The sequence below is a fragment of the Schistocerca gregaria genome, unplaced genomic scaffold, assembly GCF_023897955.1.
Source record: "Schistocerca gregaria isolate iqSchGreg1 unplaced genomic scaffold, iqSchGreg1.2 ptg000659l, whole genome shotgun sequence".
In the NCBI taxonomy this organism is placed as follows: domain Eukaryota; kingdom Metazoa; phylum Arthropoda; class Insecta; order Orthoptera; family Acrididae; genus Schistocerca; species Schistocerca gregaria.
The window spans coordinates 98,655-114,895 of NW_026062043.1; the positions used below are offsets into that span (position 1 = coordinate 98,655).

Genomic DNA, 16,241 nt, shown 5'->3' on the forward strand with positions numbered 1-16,241 from the left:
GCGAATATGAAAGATTTATGTCAAAAAATTTTTTCGAGTTTTTTACGAAACTGCTAGGATCTTAAACTATTTTTTCATGAAGCACGAAAAAGGTACTTTGAAAAAATGTAGCACATTTAGAGATTTGGTCAATTCTATTTGATGAATTCTGCTTCATTTAGTCGACACATAAATAAGCCAGTGATTCATGTCTGTGTTTGTGTACAAAATGTGTAATTTTGAAAGACCGTCCTTCTTCGCCAACCATTTTGTACATGCAATAGATATAAATTCATGCGCAGTCAAAAAATCTGTTCCATCTTTTCCACCCACAAAAAATATCTAGCGAAGTATATTCTCTAACATTTGACGTACTTTCCCCCTTAGTTGATGCAGACACACCCCCTGACGGCTTTGAAATCCCGCCTTTTTCGGTCACAGTTCACTTCAAAAAAAAGATATTACACGTGTCGGTCGTCCTTCATAAAATTCCGGATAAATGCATCTGTTTAGAACCTGGTGAAACGCATTTTCATCTAAACACAGGTAAATTTTCAAAGAAATACCATCTGAAGTATGTCTTTTAATCCCTTCTTTTGCTTCAAGCGTCTTCGAAATCTGAAGTAGTTTATTTCCACAGTTTCACATACCCCCAGCGCATCAAGGTAAAAACGCGTAATATCAAGGCTGAGTTGAACCATGGAGTACTCGACGTATTCTTTCAAATAGACCAAATAGAAGACAAGAATTCTGGGAAGCTTCTCGCAAGAAAATCCAGCCTGCATAAAAATTCAAAAGTACTTCAAAAAGCATCGCGCGCAAGACCAGACGAAAACAAGGACAATCAAGCCACTTGTCGCCAAGAGAAAAATGCTGTCAAATGTTCGAGAGGAAAAGTATTATCCACTGTACGTAAATACGTTTATTCAGAATTCGGTCGACTTTCAGTGGATGTGTGTTCATATGCGGATAGACAGACAACCGCAGCCATTTTGAAAAATATGACCACTAACAGCTAAAATTTACCTGATTACAGAAAGAAAAAGACATTCGTATGTCAAAGAGCATTGAAAAGAAGCTAAGATGCCAGGTTCTTCAAGGTCTGCAAAAGGAACAAAAAAAAATAGAATATCTCAGAAAGAAACAAATTCAAAAGGAACAACAAAAACAAAAACTCCAAAAACAAAAAGAAAAGATATTGAAGCCGTTAATACAAAGCTACATAAAAAAACCCACCAAAAGAATAGTTCGATTTAAAGATGATGAGCACACGGTGCCTTTAAAAAAAACCGCAACATCGAAATCAAAAAGCTGATATGCTTGTTGGCACGGACAATATGGAAGCAAGATGCTTCCCATAACAACGAAAGTTTTGTACCTTCGGTTATAAAAAATACATTTCTTTGACAACAACGAATTCGATAAAAACTGTTATTATTCGATCAATGTTGGTCCGCTGTACGCGCATGCGGTCAACTGCGGTTGATGTACTCGATATAGTAGGATAAAGCTGTAAACATGACCGAGTCGAGGTGTTTACCATGTGCTCGAAATCCGGTCTATGCAGCAAATAGTCCCAATTTATTAGGCAATATCGTATAAGAGCCTCTTGCGAATTTTAACGGACAAAAATGGTGGCGCACGAACCGTGTTTTGTTGCGCAAAAAAAAGCCTATGCACAAGTCAACAAGACGTGTTCGAGAACTGACAAAATAAAGGATATTATTGTAGGATCAGATATTCGCTAAGGGCATTGAACGACCGTCTCTTTATTCGGTGAGGTTTCAGATGAAGTCTTTTTCCAACAGAGGTGAGTGATTTGACGATTTGGCAAGTTCACTGCTTTTTTTTTTTAGTACTAAATGTCCATGACATACATTAAATACATTAGAGCTTCAATATGCCAGGAAAATTCACTTAATTTGTACAAAGAGGACTAATTCAATACCATGGGCTCTCCCGTTTGCCGATGGATTAGAAACAAAAATGCATGAGTGGAATGCGTTAATTACGTTTTACATGCAGTCCGCTTCAAAATTGAAATTCAGGATGACTTCTTCATTCTGTAGCTGAAGGAAACGCAAAAATTTCTCGATTGTAGATTGAAAAAAATAGGACATTCGATTAGAATTCGCCAACTAATCCTAAAAGCAAACATGCTATTCGACAAAAATCGATACACAGCATTAACGTTTGACCCACTGAAAACTTCTACGAGCCTTGCGTTTTCCAGGCTTCTTTCTCTCGACTTCGCGTTTGTCGCGAGTAAGGTATCCGGCGAGTTTTAGAGGGGGATAGTATTCGGGGTCCCATTTCAGGAGAGCTCTGGATACGGCTAAACGGATGGCTTCTGATTGGCCGGTAAAGCCACCGCCTTTGACACGAACTTGGATGTTCCATTTGTTAAGGGATTCGGTGATTAAAAGGGGTTCGATAATGTGGTTTCGAACAGTCCATTCCTTAAAATAGTACATCCAATGGCGATCATTGATAGTGATGTTTCCAGTGCCCTTGGTCATACAGACCTAGAGTAAAAAAAGTTAGTTTCATGTGTGGCGTACAACGTAAGATTTTTACCTTGACCAGTCGTAGCTAGAGCAGGAGACATACAACAGCGTTTGCACGTTTTCGGCTGCCAGAAGCCTTGATATAGTCAAATTCAAGGTGTGCTGGACGTGGATTAGGTGCGTAGGGAGGGTTCCAGAGCAAACCAGTGCCTGAAAATTCTAGAAACTCGTTATCTGGTTCAGTAACCTCTTCACTGAAAAACGAGAAATTAGAAAGCGGGAACGGTGGTGAACGATGCCCGAAAAGGGTAACAACATTTACGAAAGTTGTATTGGATCTATTGAAAAGCAAAAATAGGGCGGCAAATAGGCCTGCTCAAAACCTGGTATGCCAAAAACTTTTTGCAAAAAAAGTCGTTAGCTAGAACAGGATGCATACATCGATGTTACTTTTTCATCAGGAAGACGCTCGGGAATGTAAGTTACTCTTTTTATATCTTCTTGATCAGTGGTTTTCCCAAAATCGCCGAATATTTCCTTCTTCACCGAGCCCCAATCAAACTTATCGGCCTTGGTGAATTTGTTGAGGGTGATACCAATCTCCTGAGAAGTAGAAGAAAGTTGTGAAATTTTAGGTGTCCTTTTGTAGTTGCGTAAAATTACGTTATTGGCGACGCAAAGTTTGGTGTTGCCAATCCTGGCTACGCTTTCGGGGCGATATCTAGAGATGCAATTGCGTCCTTGCAGCGAAACGCATACGGAATTGCGAATGCTTAGCATTTCCCGACAATTGAGTACCACCAAAGCGATGGTCGACAGAATGTTACAAACTGAAATTTAAATTGATTTTTTTCACTCTACTCCCGAGACATCTTGCTGTTCTTTATAAAGCTCAATTTTTACATAGCAAGGGCTTGTGCATGGTATTTTTTCTTGCCTAGTTAACAATGCCTGGCAGCGCCGACCTGCAAACTCTGTTTTACCGAAAATTGTGCACCTCATATCAACATTTCGCCTTTCCGCGCTATTTGAATAAATTCTATTTGGCTAACCGCCTAAGTTGCAGACTGCAATCAGTAACGGAGACTTTATCCAACCATTGGAAGTCCTACGCGAAACACAAATACAGCCATTCTAGATGCATGTTTAGTTCACCTCAAGCATCCCAACTTTTTTCCGAGACAAGAGGCACAATGGCGAAAAAGAAGTCGGGAATCTTGGTAGATCCGCCTTATTCATCTGATCTTGCAAGTGGTTCGGACAATGAGGTCGTTTTTGACTCCTGTGCCTATCAAATTCCCCATCCGAGAAAAAGACACAAAGGAGGCGAAGACACGTTATTTATTTCGGCAACAGGCAGAGTTGTTGGCGTATTTGATGGTACGTCTTCTAAGCGTGCGTGCTGATGCCGTGATAGCGTTCGTCGAGTGGTCATGACCGCGTCGAAAATAAGCTGCACGAGTCGTTGTTCGTTGCGAAGTGTTTGATATCTTGATAGTTTCTGGTATTTTCTGACAGGCGAATGCGCGTTTACGCAGGCGTAGGTGCGTGGGGAGAACTGGGCGTTGACCCGAGGAAATATGCTCTTAAGTTAAGTCAGGGTGCGCAAGAAGCGACAGACGAATTGCATTTGCTTCGGCCGATCGACGTCTTGAAGTATGCCTATAAATACAGCGCAGACGTTATGGGTTCAAGGTACATTTTCTTTGTGCAGCGAAAGCGCATTTTTGATTCATCGCTTTGACACATTTTTTTTAAATTGTTCAGCCTTGCATGCATTGCGACGATATCCGGTAATGTGTTAGAATACGCAAATTTAGGGGACAGCGGTATTCTAGTTGTCCGACCGCCCTCCATGTTGCTTCATCGATCTCTGATTCTCCAACACAGCTTCAACTTGCCCTATCAGCTGGGACCAAAGTCCGGTGACCTTCCAGAAGACGCCATTGTGTGCAATATTGACGTGGAAATGGGAGACATCGTGATTTTAGGAACGGATGGCTTGTTCGACAATTTAGAGCACGAAGTTATTGTCGATATTATCAGCCAACAGTTTAAGTCTGATCCTAATATTCACCTGGACAAGTTGGCGATGAAAATTTCCCAGGAGGCGTTTGCCAGAAGTCAGGACAGAAAGGGCCAAACGCCATTTTCTAGAAATGCCCTAAAGCACGGATATCACTTTCCGGGAGGCAAGCCGGACGACATTACCTTGATACTATCCAGAATTACTTCACTAAAAGACGCACGAGAACAGAAATCAATAAGACAGGAGTCAGCTGCCGTAGAAGCGGCCGAAAGGGTGCAGGCTTCTCAGTTCAGCTTTCACAAGTTGCGGTCACTATTTTATTGGAAGACTTTGCTGAAATTTTAGTGCCGGTCTGTATCGAAAGCGCGGTCAAGTGAACGCCATTTATCGGATCAGATCACACGCAGATGCGGTCCAACGTGCGAGGACGTTCTGAATAGTCACTGTCTTGAAGGCCTTTTTGAAAATTGACAGTTGCAAGAAGCAGTTTCGCTTTTGAGTCGTGGATCCGTGTTACAAGAGCCGGGAAATGCTTGGTGTTTTTGCACAGTTCTTGTGCGCAGAGACTTTTTCCTCGAGCGCAAAATAGTGTACAGCCGCGTCCGTGAGGGCAGAAACGAGAACAATAGTAGTACATAAGTGCACTGTGCGACAATATATATAATAAAGGTCGTCTCTTCAAAATGCATTGCGCCATCCGATCAGCGGGATGGTGCGCGGCAAGTGGCTTGTGGGGGTTATGGTCGTTCCGTCACATGGCTGTCTGAGGCGCAGCTTGTCCGGCCGACACGGGCATTTTTTTTTGTGTATTGCCTCAAACGCTCAAGTGCGTACGATTTTTGTGTGTAGTGTGCGTGCATGCGCGGACGAACAAGACTGAGGCGGCGATTCGAGAGGTGGTCTAAACGTAGCATTTGTGGCCATTTCGCGGTTCAGTCTGTTCTCTGCGCTCTTCTTGGTCGCGCTTTGGGACGACGGCTTTTTTTTTGTTCGCGACTGCAGCTAAATAGTCAGATAGTCTTGCAGGCATTTCCTTGCCATGACGTGCGCCCCGCACGACCTGTATATCAGAGACAGATTGTAGGCGGCCTCTCTTTTCAGGTGCCCGATGATGCCGTGACTTTCGGAGACGAAGTCGACAGCTGGTTTTGAATCAGAGAGGACCAAGTTGTACAGCGGAATAGCGAAGTTGTACAGCTGCAAGTGGTGGAATGCCCTCGCTAGGTTATAGTTGGCTTCGTGCGTTCCGTTTCCCGTTCCGTAGACTTGTTCTATGAAGTAGCTGTAGAGGAAGGCGAATGCCTTCATTACCGTTTCGTGACGGTTAGGGTTTTTCCTCGACGTGCTCAAGTTGAGAAACGCGACGCCCGTAGACAGCAGAATGAGCGGCTGCTTCGGTTGCAGGGCGTAGGCGCTGATATAAGATGTTAGCGCCATGCGGTGGCTACCCGCCATTTGCGACATGTGTCCGGATAGCAGCAACAAGGGCACGCAAGACGGGTGCTTGTTCAGCAACCGAAGCACAAAACCTCGAGACAAAAAAAATTTCTTGGATTTAGAAGTCGCCTTGTAGAAGAAGTTCCAGACCGATTGGTGATTCGGGTAGCTCGCGCATATTTGTCGCATCAAAGAGGTGCTGGTGTCATACATGCCAGAGGCGTACGCGGTCTTGGCGACGACAAAGCGCAGCTCCTTCGCGACATGGTCTGTGACCTCTATGAAAGCGACCTCCTCTAGGATAAGGTCGTACAAGGTTTTTATCAACAAAAACGTGTCCTTGTTCGCCCTTTGAAGGTAGATCAAGCACTTCCCGTAGTCCATTAGAATTTGAGCGAAAGCAGACATGCCGACTAACTCCCATATATTTTTTCGAACGGACATATCGTAAGTCGTCGCGTTGTTTTCCGCGACGTCATCCGCGACCGGTCTGGGCCACTCGCTTTCAAGTGGACTCGCCGGGTGCTCCGAATTTTCAAAGTCTGGTAGCATATTCGAGCAAAGTTTGTCCTTGGCAGGAGGTTGATTCGCTTCCGAGTTCTCGCCTTCCTCGATGCCTGCGCCGGAAGGCCTCTTGAACGCTTTGGATTTGTGCCTTTTAGCGGTTGGAATCCATTTGGTCGTCTCATTCGGAAATATGCGCCGAGTGATTCGCCGACGTTGTCGAAAAAAAAGTAAAGACCGATCTTGAAAAATTTCCGTTAGAATATCTGTAAATTCCTCATAGTTTTTTCTCGCATACATAAGACGCGCTTTTTGAAGCAAAATTCGGAGTTCTTTTTCTCGGTCTTGAAAGTCCGGTTCTGTGCAGTGTTCGTCTCTGAGGCTGAAGTTCGGTTGGTGGCCTGTTTCTGGCTCCGCTAGGCCTCGAGCTTTTGGTGCGCCTTCCTCAACCGCCGATTTGTTTTTCAAGCACGCGTCGTGCTCTTCAACCACTTGAATTCCCTTCTCCGGAGACCCCGCCTGGTGGAAAAGCCCCGACAGGGTGAGGCAAACGTCGACGTTGGTTTTGTCGCTCTCGAAGGCCCTTTCGCAAAATTGGATGGCCTTCTCGATATTTCCCATAGAGTGGTAGCAATGAACTATTTGCATCCAAAGTGCCACACCGTTGTACTCTTTGACTTGTAGCAAGCTGTCAAAGAACAGCAGCGCCTGGCTGAAGTCCATGCACGCAACTAAGCATTCCGCCATCTCAAGATACAAATCGTGCCATTGCTCAACGGGCTGGTCTAGAAGATAATTGATATGAGCCCGTGCATCGGTCGTGTTTCCCAAATAAGTGTTGCAAATGGCTCTCTTGACATTCAGCTGAAGGAGCAGCGGACCCAGGCCTCTTCTGCTTTCGGCATAATCAATAACTTCCAATGCTTCCCTCCATTCCCCGGAATTCATTTTGCATTCTGCGTACATATTTATCAAATCGAAGTCGACCTCTTCATTTCTCTGCGACGCGCTGTGTCCCTCTGTCATAACCGTGTACCCCTGCTTTAGCACCCCGGCTGCCTGCTGCATCTCGCCCAACGTGTAGTAGATTCTCCCCAGTTCCTTGTAGGCGTCCAGCACTGACGGGGCCTTTTCTAAAAGGTGACAGAATTCAGACGCCGCCTGTTTTAATTCTCCCATTTCCTCGTACACCATAGCCTTTTGATAGACGCTTTCGAAATCCTTCGGGTCCTGTTTAATCGCTCGACCATAGCACGTAATTGCCCTTTCATAGTCGTTCACTTGAACGAACATTGCGCCCGTTCTCTTCCAAAGCGCGGGGTTCTTGCCAGACAATTCTGCTGCCAGCATATAAAATTGAGCTGCGTCGCTGATTTCGCCTCTCTCTTCGCATATCAGGCCCAGCGTGTGGTAGGGGCTGGGAATGTTCGCATTATTGCTAATGACGAGTTGGAGCACTTCCTTGGCCGCCTCATGGTCCCCCTGCGCGTACAAAATGTTGGCCTCGCCCATCAATTTCGCGACGTGTGGCGGAATTTTGTTCTTCGATCTAGCCCGTTTCGGCTGACACGCCCCGCTTGTTTCCAAGTAGTCGTCCAAACTAGGGCCAAACAGTTCGTGTTGAACATCTCTTGGATCCGCCAAGAAAAAGTCAGTAATGCCTCGCTCGAAAACTGCGTTGCGTAGGTTCAAGCGCGTACTTCGGGATGAGATAGGCGTCCAACATCTCCTCTTCTTCTTCTTCGTCCATTTCCTCGAGTCTGTCGTCGGTCCAGTCCATGGCGTTCGTTTTTTTTCGTCGCGCAGAACGATAAAAATTTGAAGTACGTTCAACGGGTTTTTCAGTCGTCCAAGCGTGTCGACCCGATGCCGCCCGCTCGCGCGTTGCCGACTTCCGGAGGGTCCAACTGGCCCTCAGGTCTCTCGCGGTACGTTCTAGTACACGAAAAACAGCTTTCTAGAAGCGATTGCGACGCAGCTTCGCGACTTGGGCGCGAAAAAAATCAGCTTGCCTAGGGTGGGTCATTCGCCGACCACCTTGACAGGAGGGACAAACGGCTTGTGTCTGCAAACGGTCAAAAAAAAAAAAAGCTAAATTTGTGCCCAGAAAAAGTGGCATGTGATTGGCCATGAAAACGTGTCCACACTAGCTTCGAAGGCGATATACAGCTTCCGGGACGACCCGACCACATACACGCGGGCGGGAGGCACTCTTTTTTTTTGCTTTAAGAAAGTTTGATTCTGCGCCAAGTCCGTTGAGAAACTAGTTTTTGTTGCATTGTCCTCCTATGCACCATTTGACGGTAGTTGAGACAGAACTTGTCACTGAGCGAAGGGTGCTACGCGAGCTTTTAGAAAAGCTGGAAGCAGCGAGGTATTATGAAGCCGCAGGTGATCGTGATTTATCTATCAAGTACTATATGGAAACCCGGATTGACATACTTGAAGTGTAAGTAGAGAAGGGGAAGAATGCAATAGCGCTTTCATTGAGTCTCTGTGCGCGTTAAAGGGGTGGTTTTGGACCGCGTGTTCGTGTTGTAGTAATACCGATTTTTATTAGATTGCGGCATTTTGAATGTGATAGCAAGCTCCTCGACGCGCTGCGTGTGCTTATGTACATAGTGGAGAATGAGACCCTTATGCATCATCTTGACAGATTTCGTTCGATGCAGCTTACATCAATAATCAATGACAAAATGAACATGCATGCGATACGGGCTAGCTTAGAGGCTGCGTCGAGAAACAATTCAGCCGCTGCACTTTTTAAAGCAACAAAAGCGGAACACAAAAACAGCCAAAATTTAAAACAAGCGAGTCGCTACAAATTGCCGAGAGTTCCGAGTCCGTCGGATAACGAGCACGACTTGTCGGATCAGGCCCCATCCGTCGGGCCGGGGCGACAGGCGGTGGGTCCGAGTGGAGCGGAGGCGAAGGCGCAAAGTCGTGGTTTGATGGGCCGAGTGGCTTCGAAGGCGACTGCGGCGTCCGCGTCCGCTAGGGGAGTGGGTTCGAGTCAGAGGGGGGGAGGCGTTCAAGGTGGCGGTGAGGTGAATCCCAGGACTCGGCGCGTCGTCGCGCCTTCGAGTCGAGCAGAAGCGGCCGCTTTGCCTAAGGAGTTAAATTTGCAAAAAAAAAAAGTGTCGTCTGCTGCGACACACGCGGGTTGCTCGGAGGGCGCGGGGTTGTGTTCGGTGAACAAGAGCGCGCCGAGCGAGTGCGCCGACGAGGAGGCGAATCGAGTGGAGGAGGCCGGCGACGTCGAATCGAAAGAAGCGAGTAAGCCGGACAGAGAGTACGTTCCTCAAAACGCAGAGGACAACGAGTTGGTCAAGATGATCAAGAGCCACATTCTGGACAGACATCCAAACGTGCATTGGAATGAGATTGCTGGATTGGAGGGTCCAAAAAAGCTGATAGAGGAGGCGGTAGTGTTGCCGAGGCTCATTCCCGATTACTTTCGCGGAATTCGTCGACCTTGGAAAGGAATTTTAATGTTCGGTCCACCAGGTACCGGGAAAACCTTGCTCGCGAAGGCGATGTCGACCGAGTGTGAGACAACGTTTTTCAACGTGACGGCGACAACTATAGCTAGTAAATGGCACGGCGTCAGCGAGAGGCTCGTCAAGCTGCTGTTCGAGATGGCAAGGTTTTATGCGCCCAGCACTATTTTTATTGACGAGATAGACTCATTGTGCAGCAAGAGAACGAATAGAGAGCATGAGGTGAGCAGGAAGATCAAGTCGGAGCTTTTGGTTCAGATGGACGGCTTGAATTCCGCATCACCAGAAGAGGCCAGTCGGGTGATGGTCCTCGGTGCCACGAATTTCCCTTGGGACTTGGACGACGCGATCATTCGCCGTCTGGAAAAGCGTATTTACATTCCCCTGCCGGACAAGGTTGGGAGGCGCGAAATCTTGCGAATCAACCTGAAGGGGGTGAAGATGGCGGCGGACGTCGACCTCGAGGCGCTCGCGGCCAGGTTCGAGGGGTACTCTGGGGCGGACATTACCAACGTGTGTCGAGACGCCTGTTTGATGGGCATGAGGAGAAGGATTTGCGGGTTGACGACAGAAGAAATCAAGAGTCTCAGCGCCGAGGACATGGACATACCGGTCACCCAGTCCGATTTCAAAGAATCGCTTAAAAAGATCAACAGCTCCGTGAACGCCAAGGCGGACATCGTGAGGTACGAGGCGTGGATGAGTGGGTTCGGGTCGACGTGAATAAACACATACACACACACACATATTCAAAAGCGCATTGAGCTCCAGTTTTTCTCTTTTTTTTTTTCTCTCTCTCTCTCTCTCTCTCTTTCTGCTGCCGCGCGTCTGTCTCCATAGTGCGATCCGGCTGCGCGCGAGCGAGCGTGGTGACGGGGTGGGGTGGCGTGGTTCATCGGTGGTAGTGTCTGCGCATGATGTGCAAGAAGTGGCATTTGTACCCGAAGCTGCACTTGCCTTCTTTTTTCCAGTTTTTGCACGAGTGTCGGTCGATGTCGTCCTTCTTCTGTATTCGCCTGGTCTGGAACTGGGTCGGGACCACGTCGTTTTGGTTGAAGAGCAGCTCTTGCTTCTGCGGCGGCGCGGGGTATCGCGGCAGGTTCCGATATTCCGAGTCGACGTCCAGCGCGTTGGGGGGGGGAGGGAAGCCCATGTAGTTGCTGTCCAGCACGTTGGGGGGCGGGGGGGGGCCGCCCAGGTAGCCGTTGTCCACGTCGCTCGGCATGGGGAGCGGGGGTTGTGGCGGGGGGTGCATGAGCGGGAAGTTTGGGTTCAAGTTGAAGTTAGGGATGATGCTGTTGATGGTTTGCTGAAGAGCGGCGCTGAGCAGCGACAGGTCGACGTTCGCGAGGTTCAGCGGGGGCGCCATGGGTATCGAGGGCGGCACTTGGTTGAGCGGTATTTCCATTTTCTTGTGGGAGATGACGTCATTTTCTAGCGGTTCTTGAGGAGAAGGCGGAATGTCGCTTTCACTCAAGTACATCTGCATTGGCGTATTCTCCTCTCTTTTCGCCTCCAATTCAGAGGCCGGCGTCACGACGTTGCGGTGCGACATCTCCGACCGCGATTCTATCCATAGTCTGGGTGGTGTGTGCCACGGAATGCTGGCGACCAGTCTGTGTTCGTACGGATTCGCGTCGCCCTCCTTAGCGGGCCGAACAGGCGTGTTTTTGTCGAAGTATTCGACGTGGTCCATGTCGACGTCCTCCGGCCACCGAACCCGCTTCTTGCTCTTGCCGGCGGCCGGCCGGTCGTCCGTCGCCTTCGGCGGGCGCTCGTCCGTCTCTTCCGTCGCCAACTTGACCTGCTTCGACACGTGAGCACCTTGCTCGTTCTCCTCGCTCGAGGCGGAGGCGGAGGCGGATAGCGCCCTCTTCGCGCCCCGGTCCAGCAGCGCACCCTTCATCGCCTCCAAAGACGGGTCCGTCGAGTCGGCAATGACGAACTTCAAAGTCTGAATGATCGTGTTGGCCCTTCTCTTGCACTCCGGGTCGTCGCTGTCTCGGAGCCGCTTGGTGCTCGAGATGAGCCCGGAATCGGCCAGCTGCGCGAAGCCGACCTGCAGCTTGACCAACTTCTCGATAATTCTCAACAGCGAGCACAGCACGGGCGCGTGTTCGGAGAAGCGCCTCAGCCAGGAGTCGAGATAGTAAAACCCTTGGTGGTTCACAGCGAAATTGCCCAAAGACTTCGTGGTGGACATCGCCGCAAACGACTTGAGATACTGGCACAACAATTCCGGATCGGCAAGCTGGTCGGCCGTAGAGATAAAGAGCGCGAGATTGGATTCCAAGTTCAAGGGAGAAGAGGGATCGTCCAGCAACTCGGGGTCTTCCTGTGGGTCCCGCCACTCAACGCCGCTCTGCGACGACACTTCGAACGATTCGCGAGACGGCGGGCGCGTCGATTCGCGTTCGATTTGCGTCGAACCGACGTCGGTCGAGCGATCGCGAGCAGTCGAGGGGCGATCTCGCTCCGGCGAATGCGGCGCGTCTTCGTGATCAGTCGGCGGACTGTCAACCAGCGCAGCGTTCGAGTCCATGGCCGCCGAACAACTCGCGGAAAACGACGGCGCCGACTCGTCGAGCCGCGCGCCTCCTCCTCCTTGATGTCGATTCGCGCGACTCCCTTGACCAGCGAATTCCGATTCTCCAGAACCGTCGCGCGTCGGCCGAACCGGCCGCTCGCCACACTCGAGCCGCGCTCTGCCTTCCTCTTCTCTGGTGTCCGCGGGTGCGCCAGACGCCCCTCCAGCCACCGCGCCTCTCGGCAGGACTTCCGTCGCGGCGCCCCCACTTGCCGGTGCTTCCTCGTGCGATGAGTCGGACGTCGGTTCGAATGCCGCGGGTACTTGTGAGCGTTGACCGCGGGCATCTTGAGCAGTCGCGCCATCGCGTTCTATTTGTATCTTAAATTGCGCGTCAGTCTCCTCAAGTATGCAATTTATCGCCTTAGTCGCCTCAGACACGAAGTCGTCGCCGAATATGAGCTCATCGGACTGCGACTTCGAGACGGCATTTTTTGGCTTCAGGCCCTCACACGCAAGCTGCGTCCGAGCGCTCGGCAGGGCAGATGTTTCAGGTATGTGGCGACTAGATCCTACTTCAGAACTATATTCTGAATTATCCATGTACTTCGGTCGCGGTGTTTCCACCTCGAGGTCCGGGCGGAGAGATCAAATACGGACAATGCACGTGATAGATACAGAATCTCTTTCCTTAATTTCACTGCGTGTATCCGACAGTTCAAGCATGCACACACACGGTTTTTGTTACAAGAGAGTGTATAAGAGAGTGTGTATACTGAATGTACAACCGATTTTTGAATCCCAACCTCAAGTCCCTTCCTATTTGTCTGCCAAGCTCTTGGTCAAAGCCCGGAGTCCAAGAAATTGCGTTCAGGGAGTGACCAAGTCGGGCGAGGTGCAACTGGGTGACGATGTAGAGTCGGCTTTTGTGTATTATTTTCTATACCAATGTCTCTCAACTACCGAGGCGCGCCTGCACTAGACTTAGTTCAGACCTGGCAATATCGAGGTAAGCATTCGCGGAACAGGCCACGCAGGATTTATTACAGAAGAGGCGAATATGAAATGCCTAAGAGAAAAAGCGAAAAAAAAATACTCTAATGTTCCACACACAAAAGCGAGTGCCCGGCGCGTACTTTCTAGCGAGTCGGCTCCACGTTGTCTTATTTTTGCTGCGCGTTTTGACAAAGCGTTATTTTTCAGTTTACCGTGTACGATTCGCGACGCACGTGTTGTGAAGTGGCGTGCCAGTGTCGACGCGTCCTCGACTGCATATAGGTTTTTTTTTAGATAACTAGCGCGTACATTTGCTGCTTTGTTCGCGATTTCATTACAGGCCAATAGACCCTGGAAAGGCGGTGATAGCCGCGGAAGTCAGAACCGTAAAATAATGAAAGAAAATGTGACAGCACTGAGCTTTACTGTGGCAGTTCTCGCCCTGTTTCTTCTACTTTCTCTGTTAAGGTTGCTGAATGCCCTCCATCTGTTTCACGCGTATTTTTGCGGCGTAGTCACGTGCCTGTTGATCGAGCTCAGCCTGTGCTGGCACTATCTCGTAAAAGCAGAAAAAAAAGTCCACGCCAAATTGGCAAGGTATGACTTTTTCGATTGTGCTTAGTCGCTCTTGTACAGAGGGCTTTTTTTAGCTTAGCTCTCGACGATCCGTTGACCAGGCTGTGTTGTTGCGCTGAAAAAGTTCCAGGGATAACAATAGAGAGATTAATCTGTTTATTAGTCGAACCACATTTCAAGACGACAGTGATGATTTAGCAGTACGCGAGTAGCACGCTATTTTCTCTTAGCGGGCCAGAGGGGGGTTCACTGGGGCGATGCTTTGCACGCGATACCCTGGATGCTTAGGTTGGTGGTCGCGAACTGGTTCTTCGAGCGCCTTTTTCGAGGGTTTGCATGAGTCGCGTCAAAGAACAGAGAAGGGCCCTGCTTGCTCCAGCGTTCTTTTTTTTTTTTTTTTTTTTTGAAATTAGCACTGACGCTAGGTTGTTGCTTAAGGAGTCGTCCGATGTCAAGCCCGAGTTGGCGGAGCCGCTGGTTAGCGGCATTCTGACGTTTCAGATATCGGAGAAGAAGAAAGTCCGCCTTTTTTTCTCGCTCTCCGGACACTTTTTGCACTACCGACCTGTTTCTCAGTCGGGCAAGGACCAGCAAGTTTCCGAATACGCGCGTGTGGGCGAAGCGGGCACGATCGAGGGCTATAACCTGCCGTCTAGCGGAGTCATACTTCTGAAGGGAGCCATGGTTAGACTGCTTCACAGAGAACACAAAAATTCGAAGCCTGTCATTCGAGTGACGCACCCGAACTGTCGACTGCTTCCGGACGTGGACTGCTTCTATCTGAACGGGAGCTCGCGCGTCGACTCGGAGAGGTGGTATTTCGCCTTGCTCACTTGCTGCACTCAAGAGACTACCCAGCAATACGCAGAAATGTGCTCCAAACTGAAAAGTCGGTTAGTTAATTTTTGGTACGTTCAGGAATCCGCCAACTGGCTCAACGTTCTTCTGGCGTATATTCACATGAGCATGCGCCAGTCCGATGCATTCAAGAACAGGATCGCAAAGAAGGTAGTGAGCTCGCTTAGCAGGGTCAGTGAGAAAAACTTGTTTGACTACGTTTCGAACTTCGAAGTTTTAGAAGTCAACCTCGGCACGAGGGTCCCCAACATCGAGAACGCGATATTGGTCCCCCCGGACCATACCGGGGACTTCATCACCGACATCTGGATCACTTACACCAACGGAGACGTCTCAATCAAGCTCTCCTTTGATGTCCACATAAAGCGGTTTGCCACCGTTCCTGTCAAGCTGACTGTCTATTTGAAATCGCTGTTGGGCCGTTTGCAGCTTCGATATCCGCCGTATCCCAGTGAAAAGATTAACGTGTCGTTCTCTGAAGAGCCCAACATGCAGATGTCGCTTGATCTCGTCGTGGGCGAGAAAACTTCGCAATTGAAGAACGTGTTCATCACCAAGCTCAAAGAGATCATCATTTCCAGGCTGAAGCAGGCGTTCTTTGAGAAGTTTGTGAGTCCGCGGGGCAGATACATCAGAATAGGTCTTCTGAGAAAACCTGACCCGCCTGTAACGAAAAAAGAGCGAGTCGGAGATGACAGGCCCGGCGGCGACAAAGTCGGCGACGGCAAAGTCGGCGACGAAAAGGTCGGCGACGAAAAGGTCGGCGATGACAAAGTCGGCGATGACAAAGTCGGCGATGACAATTCTCTCAGCGACTCCTACATTGTCGACCAGTCACCACCACTTACAGACTTGCTTCCAACCGCGTCGTCTCTGAACGCAGACGGTCTGTTGGCGGTGTCTCAACTCAGCAAAAGCAGCCCCCTCATCGAAACCTCGACCGGGGCTGAAAAAGGCTATTTGTGGGAACAAAGCCTGAACGAAGGCAGCTTCAACTCCGCGTCTTCGCAGTCTGGTCACGAGAAGCCCCTCTCAACCACCGCGCAGCAGAATTCAAAAAACAAGGAGGAACTTTCGACCGAGCTCAAACTACTGGACGTGCCCGACAAACTGGCGCCGCCCGACGCCGTATTACAGACCAATAGCTCCGTCCTGGGCGCCACCGCCCGCACTTCGAGGTTCAGAAGCAAGGTAAAATCTCTGTTTCACACCGTGGGCAATTCTGCCAATAAAAACAATTAGTGAAAATTTTCCAATCAACGAAAAATTGAGTTTTTGTACTCACAAAAAAAAAATAAATAAAAATTTAAGACTTTATTTGCAAACTC

The 16,241-nt window shown here is 49.1% G+C and overlaps 5 protein-coding genes and 1 long non-coding RNA gene across 8 annotated transcripts; 4 read left to right on the forward strand and 2 right to left on the reverse strand.

The window, feature by feature from the left end:
* Positions 1 to 211: 211 nt before the first annotated feature.
* Positions 212 to 1,693, forward strand: LOC126318214 (uncharacterized). Its single transcript, XR_007557220.1, has 3 exons — positions 212 to 553; positions 620 to 887; positions 1,016 to 1,693. It is a non-coding gene; the product is annotated as an uncharacterized LOC126318214 (long non-coding RNA).
* Positions 1,694 to 1,719: 26 nt separating this feature from the next.
* LOC126318218 (30S ribosomal protein S9-like) lies at positions 1,720 to 3,297 on the reverse strand. Its single transcript, XM_049993236.1, has 3 exons — positions 2,926 to 3,297; positions 2,590 to 2,740; positions 1,720 to 2,504 (listed from the first exon to the last, which is right to left on the reverse strand). Exons 1-3 carry the CDS (start codon positions 3,264 to 3,266, stop codon positions 2,166 to 2,168), a joined length of 831 nt encoding a protein of 276 aa, XP_049849193.1. The 5' UTR covers positions 3,267 to 3,297; the 3' UTR covers positions 1,720 to 2,165.
* On the forward strand, positions 2,584 to 5,508 carry LOC126318217 (uncharacterized). Of its 2 annotated transcripts, XM_049993235.1 has the most exons (4): positions 2,584 to 2,663; positions 3,553 to 3,866; positions 4,025 to 4,181; positions 4,254 to 5,507. In XM_049993235.1, exons 2-4 carry the CDS (start codon positions 3,629 to 3,631, stop codon positions 4,858 to 4,860), a joined length of 1,002 nt encoding a protein of 333 aa, XP_049849192.1. In that variant the 5' UTR covers positions 2,584 to 2,663; positions 3,553 to 3,628; the 3' UTR covers positions 4,861 to 5,507. The 2 variants fall into 2 exon arrangements, with proteins under 2 accessions (XP_049849192.1, XP_049849191.1); XM_049993234.1 differs by lacking the exon at positions 2,584 to 2,663 and having other exon boundaries at positions 3,346 to 3,866; positions 4,254 to 5,508.
* Positions 4,804 to 8,523, reverse strand: LOC126318215 (general transcription factor 3C polypeptide 3-like). Its single transcript, XM_049993232.1, has 2 exons — positions 8,157 to 8,523; positions 4,804 to 8,086 (listed from the first exon to the last, which is right to left on the reverse strand). The coding sequence occupies exons 1-2, from the start codon at positions 8,234 to 8,236 to the stop codon at positions 5,518 to 5,520; spliced, it is 2,649 nt and encodes an 882-aa protein (XP_049849189.1). The 5' UTR covers positions 8,237 to 8,523; the 3' UTR covers positions 4,804 to 5,517.
* A 187-nt stretch (positions 8,524 to 8,710) lies between these two features.
* Positions 8,711 to 10,716, forward strand: LOC126318216 (katanin p60 ATPase-containing subunit A-like 1). The gene is made up of 2 exons (XM_049993233.1): positions 8,711 to 8,905; positions 9,017 to 10,716. Exons 1-2 carry the CDS (start codon positions 8,745 to 8,747, stop codon positions 10,677 to 10,679), a joined length of 1,824 nt encoding a protein of 607 aa, XP_049849190.1. The 5' UTR covers positions 8,711 to 8,744; the 3' UTR covers positions 10,680 to 10,716.
* Positions 10,717 to 13,596: 2,880 nt separating this feature from the next.
* Positions 13,597 to 16,238, forward strand: LOC126318220 (uncharacterized). Of its 2 annotated transcripts, none has more exons than XM_049993237.1 (3): positions 13,597 to 14,076; positions 14,180 to 14,255; positions 14,494 to 16,238. In XM_049993237.1, exons 1-3 carry the CDS (start codon positions 13,874 to 13,876, stop codon positions 16,153 to 16,155), a joined length of 1,941 nt encoding a protein of 646 aa, XP_049849194.1. In that variant the 5' UTR covers positions 13,597 to 13,873; the 3' UTR covers positions 16,156 to 16,238. The 2 variants fall into 2 exon arrangements, with proteins under 2 accessions (XP_049849194.1, XP_049849195.1); XM_049993238.1 differs by having other exon boundaries at positions 13,687 to 14,076; positions 14,219 to 14,255; positions 14,494 to 16,226.
* The last annotated feature ends 3 nt before the right edge of the window (positions 16,239 to 16,241 follow it).

Bases quoted from the DNA above. Each gene is read 5' to 3' on its own strand.
- LOC126318215 (XM_049993232.1), bottom strand. From the start codon at position 8,236: ATGGACTGGACCGACGACAGACTCGAGGAAATGGACGAAGAAGAAGAA. The intron at 8,087-8,156 runs GTACGCGCTTGA...GGCGGATCCAAG, and splicing joins GACGCCTATCTCATCCCGAA to AGATGTTCAACACGAACTGT.
- LOC126318217 (XM_049993234.1), top strand. From the start codon at position 3,434: ATGCCTGGCAGCGCCGACCTGCAAACTCTGTTTTACCGAAAATTGTGC. The intron at 3,867-4,024 runs GTACGTCTTCTA...GCGTTTACGCAG, and splicing joins AGTTGTTGGCGTATTTGATG to GCGTAGGTGCGTGGGGAGAA. The intron at 4,182-4,253 runs GTACATTTTCTT...TAAATTGTTCAG, and splicing joins GCAGACGTTATGGGTTCAAG to CCTTGCATGCATTGCGACGA.
- LOC126318218 (XM_049993236.1), bottom strand. From the start codon at position 3,266: ATGCTAAGCATTCGCAATTCCGTATGCGTTTCGCTGCAAGGACGCAAT. The intron at 2,741-2,925 runs GTATGCATCCTG...CTCGTTTTTCAG, and splicing joins GATGAAAAAGTAACATCGAT to TGAAGAGGTTACTGAACCAG. The intron at 2,505-2,589 runs GTATGTCTCCTG...TTTTTACTCTAG, and splicing joins GAAAACGTGCAAACGCTGTT to GTCTGTATGACCAAGGGCAC.
- LOC126318220 (XM_049993237.1), top strand. From the start codon at position 13,874: ATGAAAGAAAATGTGACAGCACTGAGCTTTACTGTGGCAGTTCTCGCC. The intron at 14,077-14,179 runs GTATGACTTTTT...GCGCTGAAAAAG, and splicing joins GTCCACGCCAAATTGGCAAG to TTCCAGGGATAACAATAGAG. The intron at 14,256-14,493 runs GTACGCGAGTAG...TTGTTGCTTAAG, and splicing joins ACGACAGTGATGATTTAGCA to GAGTCGTCCGATGTCAAGCC.
- LOC126318216 (XM_049993233.1), top strand. From the start codon at position 8,745: ATGCACCATTTGACGGTAGTTGAGACAGAACTTGTCACTGAGCGAAGG. The intron at 8,906-9,016 runs GTAAGTAGAGAA...GATTTTTATTAG, and splicing joins CGGATTGACATACTTGAAGT to ATTGCGGCATTTTGAATGTG.